The 22578-nt window shown below is 37.4% G+C and overlaps 1 protein-coding gene across 2 annotated transcripts in view; it reads right to left on the reverse strand.

Moving 5' to 3' along the window:
* Positions 1-3010: 3010 nt before the first annotated feature.
* Positions 3011-22578, reverse strand: part of ZNF644 (zinc finger protein 644) — a 29882-nt gene continuing 10314 nt past the window's right edge. Inside the window, exons 2-8 of one of the 2 annotated variants that reach the window (XM_009080810.1) lie at positions 20077-20180; positions 16813-18853; positions 15831-16386; positions 15045-15650; positions 12374-12496; positions 5207-5309; positions 3011-4714 (exon numbers count right to left, since the gene is read on the reverse strand). In XM_009080810.1, coding sequence (XP_009079058.1) covers positions 4522-4714; positions 5207-5309; positions 12374-12496; positions 15045-15650; positions 15831-16386; positions 16813-18822 — 3591 coding nt within the window. In that variant the 5' untranslated portion in view covers positions 18823-18853; positions 20077-20180 and the 3' untranslated portion in view covers positions 3011-4521. The remainder of the gene's footprint in view (positions 4715-5206; positions 5310-12373; positions 12497-15044; positions 15651-15830; positions 16387-16812; positions 18854-20076; positions 20181-22578) is intronic. The other variant, XM_009080811.1, reaches the window with a different exon arrangement.

Raw genomic sequence — 22578 nt, forward strand, 5'->3', positions numbered from 1 at the left:
AATGTAAATACCTCCCTTGCCTCACCTCTGAGTTTTCAGAAGGCTACAGCTGACAAAACTACCCTCTGCCTCTCCATGTAACTGTTCTGGTTGGGGTGGAATTCCCTGGGTTAAGTGACACGTGCCGTGCAGCCCACCTCTGAACAACAGCAAGAACACCAAGAAGCCTGCAGTGTTAAAAAGGAACATTTTATTGCAAGAGATTACAAACGTGGCTCCATGGCCAAATGCTTCCATTACATCACAATTGCTACCCATGTATCAGGCAACAGCACCTACAAAGCATGGTGGATTGAAATATCTGAAATCATAATGCAGTCAGCTTTTTAAAATAAGTACCACCCTAAAGAGTTGGAATTTTAAAGCAAAGTCAAAACTATATAAAACAATTTTTTAAATATGAAACTAGTGCTTAAGTATCCAGGCCATTAACTACTGAGGTAACAAGTGGAAAAGCCTTAACCATAGTGCTCAACTAAACAGGCTTCGTTCACAGCCCATAAACATCTAGTTAAAAGCAAGTACTTGTTATTTGCTGTTAATTTTCCACATTTGTTCAGCCCAATTTGCCTTCTGCAGGTTTTCAGAATCAGGTAGATTTAATGCATAACCCACTTTAAAGCCCTGCAGAATACCAGAACCATAACTGACCCAGAAAAAGCATCAGAGTTGAAACAGCTTCGCAGGAACAGATCCCCCCATCTCAGTCCCACGACACTGACCTTTTGACACTTTGGATGGATGCTCTTCTCTGAGCCCCAGTTCATGACTCGTGTTCCTCCTGTGATCCACTTACCTCAAAGACCTTGGTGACTTCCCTGAGCGTGGCTGAGAAGGTAGGACTCTGCACAGGCACACAGCTCAAACACAAACCATCTGGCCCAGGACATGCACCCAACTGCTGCAGTCCCCATCTCTGGCACACCCGGTGCTCACCCTCCCTCCCCAACACCTATGGTCTGGCAGTGCTTCCTCTTCCCATCGAGAGGAGTCAGCAGCTCCTTTCCTGACTGCCACCTGGGTAAGGCAAGCCCTGAGGAAGCAGAAGTTGGATCTGCAGGCAAAGCTGGGCCACCTCAGCTGGAGGGAGCAGCCCACCAGAAGCAATTCACACAACCCACGTGAAGCAGTACACGGCAAACAGCAGTAAATGCCCAGAGATCTCTAAGCCCACACTTATTGTCCACTTGCCTCCATTTTCAATGCATACAGCCTAACACACTACCACTTGGCAGCAGCTACCATGGGCACTTTAAAATCACCTTTCCAAGGCTATGCAAAAGCATTCCTTTTCAAGGAATGCACACAGAGTTTTAATTTTTGATGATGATTTGGAAATATTACTGCGACTAGGGAATATAGGCAACCATCTTCCGAAAAGTGTGTGGGGGTGGTCTTCTGCAATTTCCAAGGCTTCTCTAAGCATTCTGAAAATCCCTTTATCATTTTCCTGAGGCTACTACTTAAGAGACCTTTACCAGAAACTAGGATAAGTCCAGAAACAAGTAAGACTGTGATAAAGATCCAAAATAAACCAAACAAAAATCACTGCACCACTGCAGCCTTTACCCCAAAGCAATCTAAGCCAACCTGAACAGACTAACACTCATCTTTGAATGCACAACTCTGGAAGTCCAGCTCTTCAGAAGGCTGCCAGAGCCTCTCAAGCCATGTAACATAAGATTCGTATCATAAAGTGACTGATTTAATTTACCCTCTTCTACCAGATTATATAGAATCTCTAACTCTGGAAAGGGGATTTATATTTCCTTGTAGCTAGTGACAGATCTGTTTCCAAACAACAGAAACCAAGCAAACAAATAGCCCCAGTTGAGGACTAGAGGCTAAACACCGCTAAAGGGTACTCAATTTTTTTAAAAAGAAAGATCATTCAGTCGGTATCAACCATATATGCAATTAATTTAATAATCAGAAGATTTCTAGAACTTCTGCATATACTTCAAACTATATTGCAAGGATCTGACGCCAGCAGGGCACAGCACTCAGCTCCAGTGCACCCACTCAGCCTGGCACTGAACATTGCTGCTCCTCATCAACAGAATCTCATCTTAGAAACTCATCAGCCCTAGAGCTTCCTGCTCTTCAGACACAACCTTGCATTTTAGTGTTACACAAAGCAGCTCACTATTGGGGTTTAATTAATGAACTAGAATTAACCAGGATTTTTTAAATTAATCATTATGAACCTAGTAAGAATTTTTCACTAACATGAAATTCTGCACAGTATGGCTTCACCTTACAAGCATTCTTAACAATACTAGATAAATAGCATTTGCACTTAATCGATTTTTTCATTAGTTAAACAGCCACAAAATATGGTGCTCTCACAAGCACCTTTTTTGGTGAAAAGGGTAAACAAGCACTCTATTAAAGCATTATAAACATTCAGCATGATTTGATCACTTCCCTCCGTTCTGTTTCAGCACATTGCTTTAAATCTTCCATTTTCACAGCATATAAAAATGCCACAATCATCCACAATTCAGAAATTCGTTAGTCTGCATACACATTAAGTCGTCTGAAATACACGCCAACATCCCAGTTGTCTTTTCTAAAAATCTCTAAAGCATTTTTTCCTCCAGCCTTTAATAGATGTAGAATTTCCAGTTATAAGAGAATAAATTTTGAGAAGGAAGATAAACTTAGCTGTAGAAAGTTGTGTGGTTAAACACCTGATAGGACTAATTTAATGACAGCCTTTCCAGAGCTAGGATGGCCTTGTCTGAGGTCTCTGTCCTGCACAGCTGTGCATTTCTAGCCCATCTATTTTATCAGGACATTAACAAGCCTCATGTGTTAAGTCTGAGCTCTGTGCATCCAGGAGACAGACACTTATTCATATTTTCCACCAAATGTAATGTGTCCGTGAACAATTCAGTTTATTGCAAGTAAATGTACTTTTACTTAAGATCATGAGAAGATTCTAATCTCAAGCAAGACAAATCAATTTCACAAACTTAATTCACACAATGCAAATAAATGCTTCACATTATAGACATTTAGATTTTCTTTAAACCTTTTTATTTAGAGATTTTTCTGGTAAGGAGATATACCATAGGAAAGCAATTTCACTGGCAGTGAGGTATGTATATACTCTACCAAAATACTCCTCTTGCTTTAACTGCTTTTAACTTTATTTACATATAAAGAAAATATCAATGCATATCCTTGGCTTAACTACAGTATCTGTTACCCTATATGAGTAAAATGAAATGTTACTTGCATACAAAATTGATTTGTAGAGGAATCTATTTTGATTTAAACAAAAATCATGTTCTGAAGACAGTTTAAATGAACAAACACAATCCATCATGACCAAGACACCTGCACCATATTTCCATCCTCACAGCACATTTATTTCAATAATTCTGTAAGTAGGTCCTTAGCATGAGCATAGTGTTACAGTTTTCATACATATAATCACATCCAAAACAAGCTCTAAAATTTAAGTTGTAAACATTCTCTTCATATGTAGAAACATTTCAATCTGTGTTCGAATTTTCTAAAATGATCAATCTTTTAAACAGAATTATAAATGAAAAGTCTACTCTAACCGTGTAGTGAGCAATGCTTATTAGTACATTTCTACAGTGTTAAATAAAATAGTAGAGAGGCAAACTTCTGTAAGCAAGTCAGACTTTAAGTAAATCATCATAAAGTAACAAACTTGTTAACAAAAAGATGCTTTGTAATAAAGAAAGTTGGATTGAATCTACTATGATACAAAAACATAAGGGTAAATACCATCTTTGTTGACAAGTAGGAGGTAGCATGGATGCACCACTTTATTGTCAGTGAGAAATGCAACTGAAGTAAAGAATATTTCCTTACCACAAATTTCCAGTATTATGTACATATTTCTCTTAGAAATTTGTTTAAACAAGTTTCCCTCCACTTTTTAGTACAAAAAGCCTCATGTGATTTAAAAAAAACACTTACACACCTAGATAGAATAGTACTAATTGCCCTATTTGAACAAAACAGTCTCTTGAACTATGAAGTACATGGTATTTAATGCCCTAAGTTGAGTAAATTGTATTAGCAGTTCTTGGTATTATACAAAACACTACATACATACAAACAAAATATAATAGTATCTTATTTTACTATGTAATTCTTTTTGGAATAAACAGAGCCTTGGTTTGGGTAACACTGAAGAGGATGTGGTTTCTTTGTTTTATTAAAATCTGTCTTTTAAGTACCCATGTGCAACAATTTCAAATGGCTGCCATACATATAATGGTCTTGTATTGATAGTGAACACAGTAACTGACAAAAACATAATAAACCTTAAAAACACATCTTCCACCCTATATAAAATATAAAGACTACTTACTGTAACTGTTAAGTATTCAATTAATTTTGATGTTACTGTAATCCACTTCCTCTATTTTTCTGTCTTTAGCATTTATAAACATAATTTAGTGTAGCAATTTATCTTAAAAAATGACAAAGTATTTCAAATTTACATCCAATTAAAATTTAAAATGTTTTCTTGTTCTATGACGCTGCTTCTGCCATCAGTAAAGAAAATGAAGTTTCAGTAATTGAAGCAGGCTTTTTAAGTAGTGATGTGACTTCAACCATGCCAGCTCCAGTCCGTGGAAGATTTGCGTTGACAACGTGTCGCTGCAAGTGCTTTATCCAATCTTCTTGAACGGACAAAGGGCCTCGAAAGACCAGACCGCAAAACCTAGGCAAATATTAACATTTATCCATCAAGATACAGCTAGCTCTACCGAAAAACTATAAAATAAAGACATGAAAGGGAAACTCTTAGTTTTCTTGACATTTGTTTTTACGTATTTTAGCTCAAAAGCTTAGTCATTGAGTTCATTTGTTATAACCGTGAGCATAAAACCCTGAGGTTTCTACAACTCAGGTGTTTAACACTGGTAATAACAATCTGTTGTTCTTACATAAGGTTTCTGCTGAAGGGCAAAAAATTACTCAGACATGACCAATAATATTTTAGCTAGAGAAACAACTGGAAATCTAATACCCGAGTATGACTGAACCAAACCCTCCTGCTCTAATGAATGAAAACAGGCAACTGCTTTTCCCCTCCCCTTATTACTCACTTGAATCAAAAGCACTCTTACAGGATACAATATGGAATCTTTTTATGACTAAAATTAACAAGCTCTTAAGAACGTGTTCTTTCAGTTAAAACAACACTATGTACCTGCATCTGAGTATGTAAACTTCATCAGCACTATGAGGTAACGGCAGCATTTTTTTCTTGCTTCCAGATCTTGACCTTGACTTCTTTTGCTTACAGTCTAAAGCTAGGAAGAGAAATTTCCATATGTGAAAGTAGTACTTCACTGAGTGTTAACCAGAGACATTTAGTAAGCATTCACTGCAGCAGTAGTGAAAAGACATCTACCTCCTTGTTATTCTACATTTAATTATAATGTAGATCCAAAACAATCACAGTGTGTTCTAAGAAATATACTGGCAAAACACATGAAGCTATTTTTTTTTTAGTTCAGCACAGTGCTTGCTCTTTGAAAGACTAGATAACTGACATTCAGCATTAAACTGTTGTTTTAGTATCAGCAAGCACCTACTAACCTATTGCAGAATTATACAGAAGCAAAGCACCATTGGAAATTCCCTTTCATGCACAAAACGCTGTCAAAATCTCGGAACTTGTTTTGTAGTTCAAGTACCATCATAAGACCACTCATGTTCAACCAAGTTACAACTTTACTTTACAAAGCTGTAGCTTTCAGCTACTGCAATCAAGAATTTCTAGTTTGAATAAAACAACTGCCATTTGTTTTCAACGTAAAGCAAAAATTTGTCCTTTCCTTCTAAGAATTTCAAATGAAGCTTCCCCCTCACTCCTGTCTGAATTCTAATGCAGCTTACAAAAAAGTACGTATTAATCCTTGGCAGTGGGATCTGGGATTAGGACAATCAACAGGGATGGCAAGGCCACTTTTTAAATTTAGTCTAAGCATTTGAAACTATGTATGAAAAGAACATGTGTGAACAGGGAACGCATAGCCAATGTGTTCAGTTAGTCTGTACCTCGCATAAACAGGTGTAATGGGAATCTGCAACAAAACCTGGAAATTCTAAGAAGCAGCCAAAGTGGGACATGAGGGGATTAGACTGAGTTAATATTGTTATGATGAAAACAGCTGATAAAGCTCAAGAAGGTTGTGACTGCTTGAACTGATCAGTATATCTAGCTATACTCTATTCCAAAGCACAAGACACCAACAATAAAACTCCAACACAAAACCTCTTTGCAAACAACCGGTTACACCAACCACTTCATCAAAAACTCCACAGAAACTGGAAAGAGAGAACCAAGTGGTATTCTTGACACCAAAAGGGCATAATGCTATGCTACTGAAGCATGTTAACAGTAAAATAAAAAAAAAATTGTTATACTTTTCTGAAGTTTTGACTCCTATAATAGAAAACAGAAGAATTAACCTCTTAGTATTCTGAAGCACAGGACATCATCTGGTGAAGCAAAACATGTTGTTTAAAGAACACAGTCTTGATTGCATCCTTCATTTTTCTTATGTCCTCCAAATGAGCACCACTCAAGCTTTTACCCTGTAGCCCAACTTTTAACTTGGTAGATATACCAGACATTTCCCAATTCCATCCCCAGATTTAAAGATTCCTACAGTATATAAAAATGTAGAATGAATTTTTGAGGTTTGAAGGTATGAGAGAACCAATATAACAAGTAGAATGTGGACACCAATCTAAAGAGACTTCCTTCAGACCAGCATTGGGAAATTAGGCTTAACAGCATTTTTTTTCTGACAGCAACAACAAAAGCAGTCTGGATATAAAGGCAGTAACCCAAGGTGGTGGGGGAGAGAGAGAGAAGTGGCCAAGACAACGTCTGGAAGAGGAAATAGTTAAGGGCTACTTAATACTTTATTATCTCACCAAAAGCATATTCTTCATTTAATTAGGAAGAAAAAAAGTAACTCATTCAGGCTGTAGGAACTACCAAGTTGTATAAATATTTTACATGCCACAACTTCAGTATCAACAATCAGAAATGTAAGCAGATAAAATACTGGAACCCAGACACCCACGCTCTGAAGAGAACTATTTGTATGAGGGGCGACGTATTCGAAGCAGTTGCTACAGCACAAGCTTTGCTTTGACAGTTTTGCAGAATGTCACGGGAGGAAGGGAAACAGAACTCAGTATTATCCAAATGCCCATGGTTGCACCTGGTGACAGTTATGATGCCAGTTGACATGAGTAAAAAAACCAAGAAGCAGTAGACAACAGACTCCTCCTAGAGAGGCCAACCTGCATTTGAATCAAGAACTCGTTGATTTCCTTCATGCTGGTAAAGACATTAATTCCCATCAAGAAATCTGGTTCTACTCACACACATCTGGAGCATTTGAGAGAGCATACACCTTCTTATTAGATCTGAATTGGTCTTCCGCAACAGAGCTCCTGAAACCTGATGGTGTTGTTTGTGTGTGTGTGTAATCTTCGAAGGAAAAAGACCCTCTGAACTACTGTGTAACCAAATGACAGCAACACAGACAGAAAATGCCATCATGTACCAGGAGAGGTAGTTTCTATTTCCTTGAAAGGTACCTTTTCCAGGAACAATGAGAACAAGGAAAAGAGAAGAATGGGCATTTTCTGAGCCATTTATGATGGAGGTTTTAGATAGAGAAATTATAAAACAAAGAACAGAAAATATCACAGTAAAAGACATCAGGAAAGAAGATTCAGATCACTCGATGCATTCTCAGATTATTTTAGCTAAATTAGAAAGTAGATTTGCCCAAGCAAGAAGCTGTTACAAAAGACTGAAAACACTAAGAACACTAAACCTGGGTTCTGCAGGGGTTATTGTTTGTTCCCTTTGTCTTTTGAGCTAGTGCCATATTCTTTCACATTTCAGGGAGCTCAAAGCAACACAAGTACATTTTGAAGTTACTCCAGTGAAGCAGGAAAGCAAGTGGACAAAGAGTAACATCTGGGTAAAGCCGACTGAAACCCCTAATTCCAATAGCAATTATCCGACGTACGTACCAGTAACTGTCACGTTAATTTCATTTGCCTATCCAGAGAGCAAAAAGTTTAAATGAAGTCACATGCACACACCTGAGTACTCTGTTGATACGATGCTTACAAGAGATTGCAACCATCAAGTCAGTCACCATTGCCTCACCCACTGCCTACCCATAGAGCAACCATGTTCTGACCAAAACTCACTGTTCTTCCTATGCCTTTACTGTAACAAAGAATGACCTCTTCAGAAAGTATATTTTGATCACTTCTTGGAAGTAAGCTCCATTGAAACTGCAGCAAACTGCTAGAGAGAGGCAGGAACGACCTACCATTAACACCTACTCTGTAGTTATAACAGCTCCCAAACCTATCATCCTTCATTCTCCATAAAGGCCTACTTTTTGGAAGAAGCATCTTTGTTTCAAGTTTGGCCACCTGGTGTTTTCTAGTTGCCACCCAAAAAAACTCTTGTAAACAACCAGTCACACCACTTCAACAAACCTCTGAAACAACATGACAGAGAAACAACTCATTTAAAACATATGCCAATCAAATTTTGGAGGAAATCTCAAGGCACTCAAGAAAAATGTATGCTAGGTAAAAAGGCTGCACATAAACCCATTCTTTATGTCCGTGACCATGTATCAATAAAGAGGGCAAGCAGGTGGAGACAGGAGGTTCAAATGAGCATGTCTAAGACAAAGTGAATTGGGTAATTCACAATTACAGGCCCTTCATGCCACGACATTGGGTCTGCGATTCAAAATGAAAATGCTCTGCTTTCTGATGTCCCCCAACATGGAACACTGCTCATTTCAGGAAGACTGAAGCTGAGTCCTTTACTCAGACTTCATTACTTTTGTAACAGTGTATGTAAGCTAACATAAGTGAATAATTGCATACATAAATGGAACTAATTAAGCATTTGAAAACATTGCCAATTAAAAAGTAAAAAATGAATTCTCTTTCTCGTCTATTTAGTCACTAGTTTTTCAAATTCAGTCACTTGGTATCTATCCTCATCATTACAGTAAAGTAAACCCACCAGTAATTTGCTCCCTGAAGATTTTATAGGATACTAAAAATTAGCTCATCGTGCCAGTTGATCAGTTATAACTGCAACAACACAGAACAAAGACCTCAGATTTCTGCTGTAGCTGTATTTGTTTCCACTACAAACTTCCTGAAGCTACAATTTTGACAAAGTAGTATTGGAAGATATTCAGACACATAGTGGCCTCATGAACTGCTACCTCAGTCACACTGCTGGCCTGAAGGCCAGACTCTGTGCTCTGTATTTCATTGTTCCCTCCCAAACTTCTGAGAAAGCAGTCTCCATCTACAGAAGCAAAGACCAAAGAGGAGAGTGGTGGTTCCCAGAAAATGACAGCCAGTAAGAAGAGACTGAGTTTGTGGAAAGAGTCAACAAAGAGAAGATGTAAAAAGCCAGGGTGCAAGAGAGTATCAAGAGACTTGGGGGCTGAGGAGGGGTGGCAGTGGTGAAGAGAGGCCTAGAGAGAAGACAAGGAAGGAAGTTGGATATACAACTACAACCAGGAAGAGTGAGATGCATTTCGAAGATTTTCTGTAGGTCTGTCCAACGCTCAAAAGATAATCAGAGGAAAGAAGCAAGTTTGCCACATGCTCTGAGAACCACCAATGTGTTGCTATTCACCAAAACAGATATAAAAGGAAATTAGCATCTACACAAGATGAGCAATCAAACCATTACATTGTTGAAAACTGGACTGCGCAACAAAACAAAAACAAGTTCCAGCCAGACATCTGAAGACCATCATGCAAGCACTAATATAAAAGCAACTACCCACGTGAACCTAGACAGCCACCTGCTACACAGTGGATCTATAATGCCTAACTATAGGCACAAATAAGGTTTAATAAAACTAACTTCAAACAGCCAACAGCCTAGGAACTTTCACTTCTAGGATATTTTTATTGAGTCCATACTCCAAAGCTACTCTTATGCATAACTATGTCTAATTGTCTGCTAAAACTGTCAAGCTGCATTTGAAAAAAACCCCACAAAGTGTAAGATATAACTAAATGTGATCAAATTACTGACTCTGAAGAAGCAGGGCACCTGCTAGAAAAGCAGTATGATAGTAGTCAATATCAAAACCACGTGCAAATAAACAGGAAAACTGCGAAGACTAGTAGCACTTGGAAAGGTCTCACTTTGGTGGCATGCAGAGATTACTGTATTTCTCTTGCTAAAGAGTAATGCCTAGATAGCTTCCCTAACAATTGCCAGATGCAAGAATTACAGCATTCATGTTTATACACCAATTATTTAATTACTTGAGATAAATATTCAACCAATGTGCTTTCTTTTTGGTGGCTATGTTTATTTTAGAAGACATAAAAGGCTTTATGAAAACAGAAGGAGGAATCTATGTGTTGTTTCCATACAATGGCTCAAGGCCATTGAAGCTTCAGCTGAGACCGAAGCCAAACTGAAGACATCTCAAAATTGCTCTCAACTGCAACCATTTTTTAATAAGAAAACCTGAGATGTCCCCAAGAGCAACAGCCACAGCAAAGTTTAAAATTAGTGTGTGCTAGTGAAATCTTGCCTTAAAATCATTCCCTTCGCAAAACTTACATTATGAAGTGGAATATCAAATAAAACCACTGTTAAAAAGCATATTTTCTGGTCTACAAGCCTTGCATTGAGCCTGCTCAAATGAAAAGTCAATGAGCAAAGTTTACAAAATTCACTGAGTTACAACAGTATAATGACTAAGTTAATACAAACATACATTGGTTGCATGATGTTATAGCTAGAACTTAAGCTTCTAAGTCAATGGTTTCAGCAAAAGGCCTTTTATCCATGACAGAGGCTATTTATCTGGCTCAGCTCTTGCTTCTAAGATCAAAGTTGGGTTTTTTTCAAGTTCTGTTTCTAACCTTTTATTTAAGCTTTGTTTCTAACCTCGTTTTGTTTCTAACCTAATTTTAAACCAGCTTCTAGGTCCAAGACTGGTGAGTTTTCTTTTAGTCCTCTTAAATAAAGGGGCAGCTGTTCTGATGAATATGCTACTACTTTGCTAGCAAAATACATTTCTTAAAGAAAACGAATAAAATTCTCTGAAAGCACCGTAACAAGCTACCTTCTCTTTTCCCACTTAGCAAAAGGGAAGCTGAGGTACAAGCAGCTTGTTCAGGATTCAATGTCTTTGTACTATGCTGTTTGCAACAGTATCTCTTTCATTGAATTACTGTGCAGATCTCAATGTTCAATTTAAATATACAGCTCTTGAAAAATATTTCACCAGTAGGTATACAAGGAAGGTAACTTACCACAGGGCTAATATCAAATCACAGCAGTGGTAAATGAAATCCACTACCATCACCTTTCTACTAAATAAATACGAAAACTTTCAGAATCACTAACCAAAGGCATATTCTCCTACTGCTGGATATTATTGCATCTGCTGACTTCCTTCTAAATCTGCTTTGCTATAGCATTAGCATAGTGCAACACAAGGCCTGGCAGCTACAGGCCCACTTTGTAACAGTAGTTCTTTTAGCCTTCTGCAGCCTTCTCCAAAATTTCCCTCACTGTATTGCATCTCTGCTCCCCAATTTGCTGTTGATTATGTGCAGTCCCACTAATCTCAGCAATAATGTAAGTAAACTCAGAAACTGCCTACAGCCAAGTAAGCTGCAAGTCTCTGGAAACAAGTCAAAATATGGAATATTAAAAGCATTTCAAAATGAATTGTGTTTTAATAAAAAAATTAATAGCAGTGCCAAATGCTGTACTGCACGGACTCAGTGTCAGAGCAGGTAGCTTTTGGGTTGTGAGCCAAACAAGAAATTAAACCATCTAGATACAGTATGTTGTTAGAAATATATGAAGTTTAAAATTACTTGTTCTTCCTATTTTAATACAGTATTCTTTGTGATTATATGTAGTAGACTGTAAAAATTACTTGTTTTGTTGTGAGGTTTTTTTTTTTCCCTGCTCTCATTTTTTAGATACTTTTAAACACTTCAATAGAAGGCAAACTATCTGGTTTGGAAATCGTGATATTATAGGAGAATGAATTTAAGCAACCATCTCTCAGTTTTGCTTACATACCTTAAGTGTTGGATCCAAAATAAAAGAGTAAGTATGGAAATCAGACATGAGAGTGGACAACAGCAACATACCTTTTCTTACAAGTTGCTGAAGTTTTATGGCAAACAATTTTTTTTTACCAGCAGAAGCTTCAAAATTATTTTGAATTAACATATGCTTTTGTCCAGTCTGATGAAGATAATGTATCATAGACAGACTTGCTTTTACATCTGTAACAAAACATACCTGTCCCAGTCAAAAGTCCAGCACTCTTCTTTCGTGCATAAGCGCGTAAGTGGTTGGACAGGCTAACAGCACTTGTAAACGTCGTATTGCAATGCACACACGTTCTAAGCTTCACAGGCATACCTATCATTCAAAAGAAAACTATAATCCAGTTCTCTCTTCAAAAAATGAAATTCTCAAAGCGTTGTAAAAAGTTTTCTGCAATAAAGATGGTTTAAAATATATTCACTGCATTGACTCAATTGTTTAGTATATTAGCGGATCCAAGTTAACCGTTACTAGTTTTCCACCTAGTGCTTTAAGCCAAACCATGTTATTTGAGAAAGAACAGAAAGGAGGCAACTTGAGCCCATTAGGCTACTCTGCATTTAATACCTACTATCCAGTTCCTACAGATCTCCACATTATGAAGCTCTAATTCCAAAACCACAATCCTGCAATTTGAATAGCACAATTCTGTCAAAAAATTTCAGAGCTTTCCATGTTTCCAATGAAGAGAATTTGAACAGTCAAGTTGACAGAGTAGTAATTAAAAGTGTTTTACCCATAAGACTGAAGAGCTCAATACTAAAATTAGGCTGCTGTTGAAGGCTTGGAGAAAAAGGTGGTAAAACACACCACTGAACAGCTGTCAGACAAAACATTTTGTTCAGTGCATTTTCTACTCATTACTTTAGATGCGCAATTGATAATGGAACTTAATGATTTGAAGTTTTTTGCTAAATTCTTTGTGCTAAATAAATGATCAACAAAGCAACATGCTATTTATCACAGGTAAACAGTGAAACAATACTGAACTCCTCACTTACAGACAAAGAAACCATTATAAAACTTATCCCCTGCTCAACTTCACCATAATGTTTCTCCCTTCATTTTGCCAAAGATATATTGTTTTGGTCAAGTAATATTTCAGGTTCTCTGCTAGTAAATTATCAGAAGAATAAATAAAAAAGCTAAAACTACGCAGCTAGAAAGCCTCTGTTTGCAGGAAAGAAAGAATGCTATTTTCCAGCAGCCCACAGAAGACATGCTGTTTTTTCAGGCAAGTCACGCAAGAAGAATACCTGGTTGGTAAAAACCTTTTAAATACTAAATCCAGAATTATAAATATTTGCCTGTTTTAGAAAAAAAACCAGAAGATTTTCAACTTGATGTTAAATATTTTCTTATTAACTCAACTGGCACAGTGCGTTAGTCGTCAAATTCTGTTACCTCAGTCAGAGAAAATTACAGGGCCCCATTCATAACTGTTAGTACTATGCAAGTGTCCATGTATTTTTACTTGGTTGCTCATCACAACCAAACAGATGCTACCTAATATTGAGCAGTAAACATTAAACAGAAAGCAATACACAGCGTCAGGTTTGGCAAGCTATTCCTTGAGCATTGTTTTTCAAATCATTAAGCCTGTCAAAGATACACTTCCTTTATTAAGCAATCTCCTGCCTTAAGGGACAACCACAGACGTCCAGAAGGCATAAAATGTAATTCTGGTCCACATCTAATATGCCATTTTAGAAAGCCACCTTTGTTCAGAAATTGATTGCCACGCTTTTGTAGCCCCCAAAAGAACTTCTGAGCACATCAGATTGTTGTTTTTGTTTAAAGGAAGAAAAGAATACAGGTGAAAAAGTAGTAGGCACCGCCAGTTTCACTAACCTGGGTAGTAACAAGAAAAACAGAACCAAAAAAAGTCAGGGATATAAAAATAAGATCCTGCTCATCAACCTAAAGAATTCTGCCACATTATAAGGTGGTATCCAAACAAGAAACAGGTAAATGCAAGCTCTACATACACATTAAAAAGGATGTTGTAAGAATTCCCCAAGACTAGAAATAACTTATGTGACAAGTAGGTTAATAACATCACTCTAAAAGCCTGCTCTATTAGTATACAGAGTAGCTAGGAAGTTGATTGCAGAATTGTTTCCTTAGCACAGTTCTCAGCAGAGGGACAGACTAGGTCCTTACCAGTCAGAGGCCGTGCATAAGAAACCTGCTGGCTACAACTGTATTCCAACAAAACTTGAACCAGCACAGGTCATCACTCAGGACAGACAGGCCCTAAGCAAGCATCAGTTTCTCACAGCAACCACAATTTTGCAACAAACAAGAATTAACCTATGTTGTAAGAGTCTGCCTACAACCATCAGAATTAGCTGAGTGATTCACCAATTTGCAGTGTTACGCATTTATAATGGTATCAACAGTTCTGTTAGTTTGAGCAAATGCTGCCTTGCACAAACCTCAAAGAGCTAAATGCAGCAGGTCCCAAACCAGCTGTTTTAATGCCCCAATACAGGGTTACAAGCTCAAACATTTCAGAACTGTTAGTCTACCAAATATGCATGGACACTTCAACTTGTTACTGCAGGATGTGACTTCTTCCTTACTGAGGCTCACTTCGTGTCCACTTTGAATGTGTATGCCCAGTCATGTGCAGAACAGGAACTATGTTCCATGTAAAAACCCCCTCAGTACTGCTGAGGGGCTTTTTCACTTTAGGAAAAACATGTCAGAAAATTTTTCTTTGCTACCTCTTGCAGTCAAGTGTCCTCTGGAAATGAAACAAGAATTAAATGAACAGATCCCGAATAAAATACTCTGCATTTGTACATTTTCTATGAATGATGGGATTCTTTGGAAATGTTGTCAAGAAGCACCGCCTTACCTGACTGCATAGTCAAGTCCATTTTTTGTGGCTGATACATCAATGGACTGTCTTCATTTAATGGAAGAACACATTTCTGAACAAACCTCTTTCTTGCAGTTTGATTATGAATCTTTTGAGGGGAAATATCAGGATTCCTTTCTTCCCCTAACCTCTTGTTTTTCAGGAGTTCTATCAGTGTAAGCGACTGATTTTTTTTCCCATCATGAAGTACTGCTTTTGTTTCATCACATTCATTTAGGAAACTCAGCCCTTCTTCCTCCGATGCAGACACAGATGTATCTTCAGTCTTTAGGCCATTATGGTATGCTTCAAGAGGTATAACATTCTGAGATAAAAAGTCATCATTTGATGCAAATTTCTGAGCAACAAACGGTCTGGGAATAATGCGGCGACTGTTCAAAGCCTTTAGGATTTTTTCATACTTCTCTTCATTTTGCATCATCTCATTCAGAACACAGATTGGAGACTTGTGTGCGTCCCACTTGGTTTTCCCAAGCCTCTTCAGGTGTCCTCGCACGTGATTAGACAATCCAATTTTAGTATCAAACCAGCCTCCACAGAGCTGACATGTATGCTCAGAGGAAGTTTCAGATTTCTCAATTGCTACAAAAAAGATTATAATTTTTTTTTTGTTAATTATACACAGTTAAACATGAGATCAGCAAAAAGAGAGGCTTTACGACCAGGTAAAGCAAGTCTTGTTTAGTGCCAAAAAAATCCCTTTGTCCCTTTTACTTTGTACCTCCCCTCTCCCATCCCCCTCCCCCAAGAAAATAATCTTACCTTTTCTAACACGTTTAACTGGAGTTCCTGTTCCAGCTCTTTTAAAATGCTGCATTTTGTCACTTGTTGCTATCTGTTCTGGTGAAACAACATGACGGGCTTCATAGCTCAGTCCAGCTCGGTGAAGATGTCCTCTGACATGATTGGACAAGCCAACACCTGTTTCAAAGGTTGCTGGACAGTATGGGCAGGACTTCTTTTCAAGCGACAAATCAGTCCAATGGAAAACTGAATTATGCTTTGGCAGTGCTGATCCTACATTTTCTAAATTCTGAGGATCATGCAAATCATGCAAGAAGTTACTACCCTCAGCATCTTCGTAATACTCAAAATAAAAGCCATCATTCTGCTCATAACCAAGTGAAGATTTATCACCAGCTTCATTATCTTCCATTTTACCTTTGAATATGGGGAATAGGTTTACATGCTCCTGATTAATATCACTGTAAGATTCATCCTCCACAGACTGTGTAGTGTAATCACATAGTTCAACATTATCCCATGAACTTTCATCCTCCGTTTCATAGCTGTCTTTTTTTTCAGCAGAGTTAAGTTTCTGTAAAACAACAACAGTCATTTTATGCAGAAAATCTGGACAGCAATCCAAACCATCTCCTGTAACAGAGCCTTCCCTCTTGGATTCTTTAACCACTCTTTTTACAGCTACATGCCTACGACCTCTAGAGCCTTCTGCCCTTTTGTAATCAAGGTTATTTGAATCCATGACAAAACCATTATTATGGGGACTACTTGATGAAGAAAACAAATGGAAAGAACTGACAGATTTAGACTCTCCCTTTTTTAAATGCAAAGAGTAAGAGTCACTAGATTTTTTAATCATCCTGTAGTTTTCATATTTGTGTCTATATAAATAATTACGTTTTTTGGCACTAGCTTTCTGTTTTGCTGCTTTAGGTTTTTGGTTAATGCTATTTCTAATAAAACAGGTCTTGTTTGTAGAATTTAGATTGCACACACTTACAGATGACTGTGAAACGCTTTTCCGAGCCTTCTGTATCCTGTAGGGTCTCTTATGAAGTTTTGCGAAGTTACTGGACTGTGAAGTGGAGCCAAATGATCTTTTTACATCCTGTTTTAAAGCAGAGTTCTTTGGAAAAGTAGAAGAATGTTTCATCAACTGTTTTGTCCTGCCACCGAAATCGAAAGATTCTTCTATTATGCTGCCTTTTCTTTTCTCTAGTCTAAGATGGCTACCAAAGGAATCAATGCATGATGCTGGATGCAAATATGCCATGTGTTTTTTTAAAATGCTTCTTGCTGAAGTAGCAAATGGACACATCTTACACATATATGTTGATGACTTTCTTGATGATACTAAATATGGGTCTTTCAAAGATGACTTTTTCTGCGTTTTCCTCTGGGACATGTCGCTACCAATAATTGAACATTTGACTACTCCTCCATGAGCAATCCCTCGATGGCATTCCAGTTCATTTTCTGTCACAGCCATGAAATTGCATTCCTCACAGCAGTAATATCTTTTATCTTTTTCATGGGTCTTTGCATGCTGCACGAACGTTTTGGGACAATTGGTACCGAATACACACTGCGGGCATTGTAACCGTGCACTCCTACCCTCATCCTGAAGTTCTTTCAGCTCACGGATTTCTTCCATCAGTTTCTGCCTTCTTTCCTGGTGAATTATCATATGTTTAAGAAGTGAATTACGGTCTCGAAATGTCCTTCCACATTCCCTACATGCATAGGGCCTGGGGACATTGAGATGTCGGAAATGACTGTTCCCGTCTAAATGATACATCATATGCCTATGCAGATGTTTCTTCTCTCTAAAATTCACATTGCACTTTGTACAGGGATAAAATGATGGTTCATCAGTACTGAAAGTAGATGGCGATTCAGAATCATTCTGTTCACATTTGTTTTTTAAAGTATTGGAAAGAAAAGTGCTAGTGTGAACAGGAGAAGTATCTTCTGCACAGTTACTACTGGGACTATAAATGAGCTGCTGGATAGCATCAACAGTTTCCAGCTCTTCATCTGCAGATTCAGGCTTTACTTTACTCAATGAATATTTCTGTGGTTCTATTTGCAGCTCCTCATTCTGCTCTAAGAATTCAACATTTAATAGTTTGGATTTACTAGGAATACAACTGGTATCATCAAAACAGTCTTCAGTATAGCGTGTTATTTTACTAACATCCATTTTCCTTTTTCGCTTTTTTTCTAGCCCTACCTTACAGTGAATGGGAGACTTCTCTATTGTGTCTTCATTTGTCATAAGAAACTGTATAAACTCTTCTTGTGGATCCCAGCTGGGATCACATCCTGATCTGAAACCACCTGTACCTGAGGAAATGCCTGTTAATGTATCGACACAATCATCTTTTAATAGTAAGTTTTTATCATCCTCACAAACTTCTACTTCACCTACTAAAGTGCTATCTACACTATTTCCTACTGTTTTCTGTGATTCACAACCAATTGCAGCAGAGGTAGGTAGATTTTTAATGGAATGAGTCAGGTTCTTAGCATGTGCTACATCAGGTAACAAAAATAAAACTTGGTGCTGATTTGATTTCTGTGTTGTACTCTTTGCAGGCAGCTGAAGATCATGAACCACTGTCAAAGTTGAGCAGGAATCTGTGTGATGACCTTCAGGCTGTCCAGCGGTTAATGAAACACTGCCTTTATTCATAATGGAAGTCTTCGTTGAGGTGGAGTGTGAAACTGGTCCATTAACAGCAGTTCCTCTAGACAACATAAAGTTTTCGCTAGAAACAGTAGGAGCACCAGTGTGTATAAATAGAGAAGCCTGGCCTCCACTTAAGGCTTTTTCAGATCTGTCCCTTGACAGCTCCTCAGGCAGAGTCAATGTGTTGTTCTGAAATGACGTGTCACTCTCATGTGGTTTAGGAATGCCACCTTCTTCCTCACATATGAAATTATCATCACATAGGATTTCTTCTTCTTTAGCACCAGTGACTTCAGTATTTATCTCTAAATCATCCATATTGCTGGTCTGCCCATTAAGTGTGTTTATACTAAAAAAGGAACGAGAAAAAAATCAGGCAATCACTGAAATAAGTAATGGCAATTCTAATTTATAGTTTTCTTCAGGATCACTTCTTCACACTGTAATTTAAAAAGATGTTTTGAACTTGTTAAAAATACATTTTTTTCATTTAAGATGTCCAAGACATGTAAAATTAATCAATGAAGAACTAGAAATACACTTTTTTTTGCTATGCAGTATTAGTAACCACACAGCAAACTAGTCACTGCCCAGTATCCCAGTTCAAAAAAGCCTGAAGATCTACATGTAAGCACAATAGTGAAAATTAGATTCTCAAAATACATGCAAATATATTCTACATGTAGGTAAATAAAGATTATATCTTCAGTTGTTTTTTAGAAGTAAAACAAGTAAGCAGTGAAGGCTAGTCAGACATCTACTAGTAATTTAAGCTGGGGTTTTTTTATAAAAAAATATGCTTCCTTTAGCAGCTAGGAAACTAAAATGATCTTTACATATCTTAAGATAGCACTTTTTTCAAAGTACTTGCATACAATTGACCTGATGCTCTCTGGAAGCCTGCAAAAGTGTTTACTTTGGTATTAAAGGAGAAAACACAACTAATCTGATTTTGAACAACTGGTTAGTGACAGAGACATAACAAAGGATCACACTGCAGAAATTAAATACCTTCCCATTCCCTTTGTACAAAAGGACTCTCCTTGCTCTAAAACAAATAAATCCCATTCTGCTTATAAGGCTATTTTAAATTATAAGCAAATAAAACAACATCTTCCCAAAGGTGGGACCTCCCTCTCCCATGCTGAATCCAGAGCATGAAAATAACAGTACCTACTATAGGACAGATAACTAGTGCATATTAATTCCCTATGGGAGACCTTGTCTTTCTACAAATGACTGCCATTTGTATACCAAATCATCTACCCAGTGCTTAGTGAGCAGAAAGGAGTTGCCTACACATGAAAATCAGTGTGTGATTGACAGCAGTGTAAACTTCAGTCTACCATGGCATTCAACTCTTCTATAGATCCTCAGAAGACAGTAAGCATAAGGCAATAAAACATTCATCTAGGAGCAGGAAGCCTCTACCTGTATTTTACGGAAATCACATATTTTACTCTCAAAGAGTACTACTTGCTTTGATCTTCTGGAGGATTTGATTCCTGCCATCACATAGTTACAGTTACTAATTAACATTCTGAATAGAGCTCAGTTAGAAGGAGTCCTTACCTAGACTCTTTGCATTAAGACGTTACAACTCACGACTAATCCATGGCTCCCTGCAATGGTCCTTTATCAAAATCAAGGAAAACCACTCTGGACATCCTTTTTACCTAAGGAAAGAAAAAAACCTGGTTAAACACCACCACTTTCATATGCCACACTCTAAAAATAAGTCCAGCATTTCTATTAGTTTTTCAATTCAACATTGTGATAGCTATCCACACAATTCAGTTAGCTATGGCCTCGTGGAAATTCTCTGTCATTGTGCTTCTTTTGTTTCGAATTGGCAAAAGGACAAAACAAATACTTTAGTCTCCTTTAAGTTTTTTGCAACTATTTGTCTGCAAGTGTCTGCAATTTGTCTACTTGTGTCTGCAACTGCTTTGCAGACACAAGTAATTCTATTCAGAGTAGAAATACAATGAAAAAACATGTCGTTAAAGAAAATATTTCCCTTGCTATTCAATCATTGAACTTATCAATGTAGAAATAAAGCAATGTTCATGTCGGAGGCATAATAAATGCTTAAAGTGTGTGAAATATTTCATTGCATTATTTATCTCTAACATGCCTTTACACAAATGTTCTACTAGACACCCCAATTTCTCATCTTCCAATTTCCTAAATTTTTGCATTTCTCTGCAGTTTTGAGATGGGTCATTTCCCACTATAATAATGACTTCCAGTAAGATCACATTCAAAGCTATCACCCTAAAATGGTGATAATACACCACCCAGCAGGAGTCTTTACATCACATACACAAGTTAGAAATGGGCACTGCAAACATGCACTAAGAATCAGCAATGCAAAAGTCAATTAAAAGAAGTGAAACCTCCAATGATGCACGACAGCTCCAACAATTTTACAACTGAATAGTGTAAGCTTCATACAGTACCAGGTAGCAGAGCATAAAAATGTTCACAAAAAGTTTGTAAGAAATCGAGTAAGCCAATTTTGCCTGGAAGATGTGCATTTTCCTTGTTTCATTACTGCAGAGGTAGACAAAAGCATGCTCAGTCAATCTGAGAGCCTGTATTAGCTTTTCTCAACTCTCAACAGGAAGCAACGTTGCTAACGAAGTGGTAAATTCAGTGTTAATGAGTGGCTTCACTGTTACCACCTCTGAGGTAAAACCTTCCATGTTCCAAGTTCCACCCATCTGTTCTGGTGTGAGGGGTTCAGAGAAAGAACAGACGCTTCCCATTTAAAGCAACTTCACCGGTACCCCCTGAACAGCAGGGAGGCAAACTGAGAATGTTGTGCTGCTTGAAGACTGCAATCCTCATTATCAGAATGGCTCCTGAAAACTTTTCACAGGTTTACATGATGAAGACAAAACCATGTGGCTCTACATACAAAACCATACTGATGCTAAATATCAGTGTTAAAGCTTAAGTTAAAACGGTGGCTAGGACACCCTACAGTCACCATTAAACTGAGACTTTCTTCAGAGTTACCATGAGCTAAGTTACCAGTACCTAAAGCTCTGTGCAATCTTATAAGAGACTCCTCCTTTCTGTACTGTGTATTTATGGAGATTGTGAAATATTCCATATGGATCTGATTAGAAGTCTTCTTTGGTAATACAGTTGTCCCTACAGATTTCACTCTCTGAATCAAGTCTGAAATACTTATTGTATCAATAATATCACTGTTACATTTTAATAATCTTCTGCTAATTATCACACATTTTCCAGCTATCAAGGTGGTACAATTCACTATTCTTTGTGCAGGGCAACAAGAAAGTTAATCGTTTTAACAGTGTGGTATTAGAGAACACATAGAAAATATCTTTTTAAATTACAGTAATTTAGCCCTGTGATGACATTGAGCCAAGATGCAATACTTGAGCTATATTACCTACACCACGTGTTGAAATTTATGCAGTAACAATGACAGGTATAACTAAAGACAAAATGCCATGTTTTTTAGGAAATATTATCACCTAACTCACCTCTGGGGAAAAAAAGAAAAAACAATCATTGCAAATAAGATATAACCTAAGATGTAACCAATTTTATTTGCATGCTTCCATCACAGTTTTAAAATCATCTTCTCTATGCCACATCAGGAATTCAAAACTATTAATTGTGTAAAAATAGATAGTAATTAATAATTATTTCGTCTTTGGAAAATCAAACATTGAGATAAAACTTCAAATTTGCTGAGAACAGTGATTGCCATATCCTCTCCCAGGACAAGCACTATATAGTTGAGGCAGTTTTTATTTAAGCACATTGTGCAATATACCTAGGAAAGACACAAATGTAAAAATGGTGATTCTCAGAAAGTCTATACAAGCATACCCAATCCCAGGCTCATACCTCTGAAACACACTTTATCTAAAAGCCTAGGCCAAATTCCATTAGATTATTTCAGTAAAGCCTAGAATGACTCTATTTCACTTAACTATTATTTCTGGTTTATATAATATACTATTTATTATATAGAAATTATTTCATAAGTAGAAAACCAGTTATTTATCCAACTAAGCCACACTACTCCTA

Source organism: Acanthisitta chloris, unplaced genomic scaffold (assembly GCF_000695815.1).
Source record: "Acanthisitta chloris isolate BGI_N310 unplaced genomic scaffold, ASM69581v1 scaffold23808, whole genome shotgun sequence".
In the NCBI taxonomy this organism is placed as follows: domain Eukaryota; kingdom Metazoa; phylum Chordata; class Aves; order Passeriformes; family Acanthisittidae; genus Acanthisitta; species Acanthisitta chloris.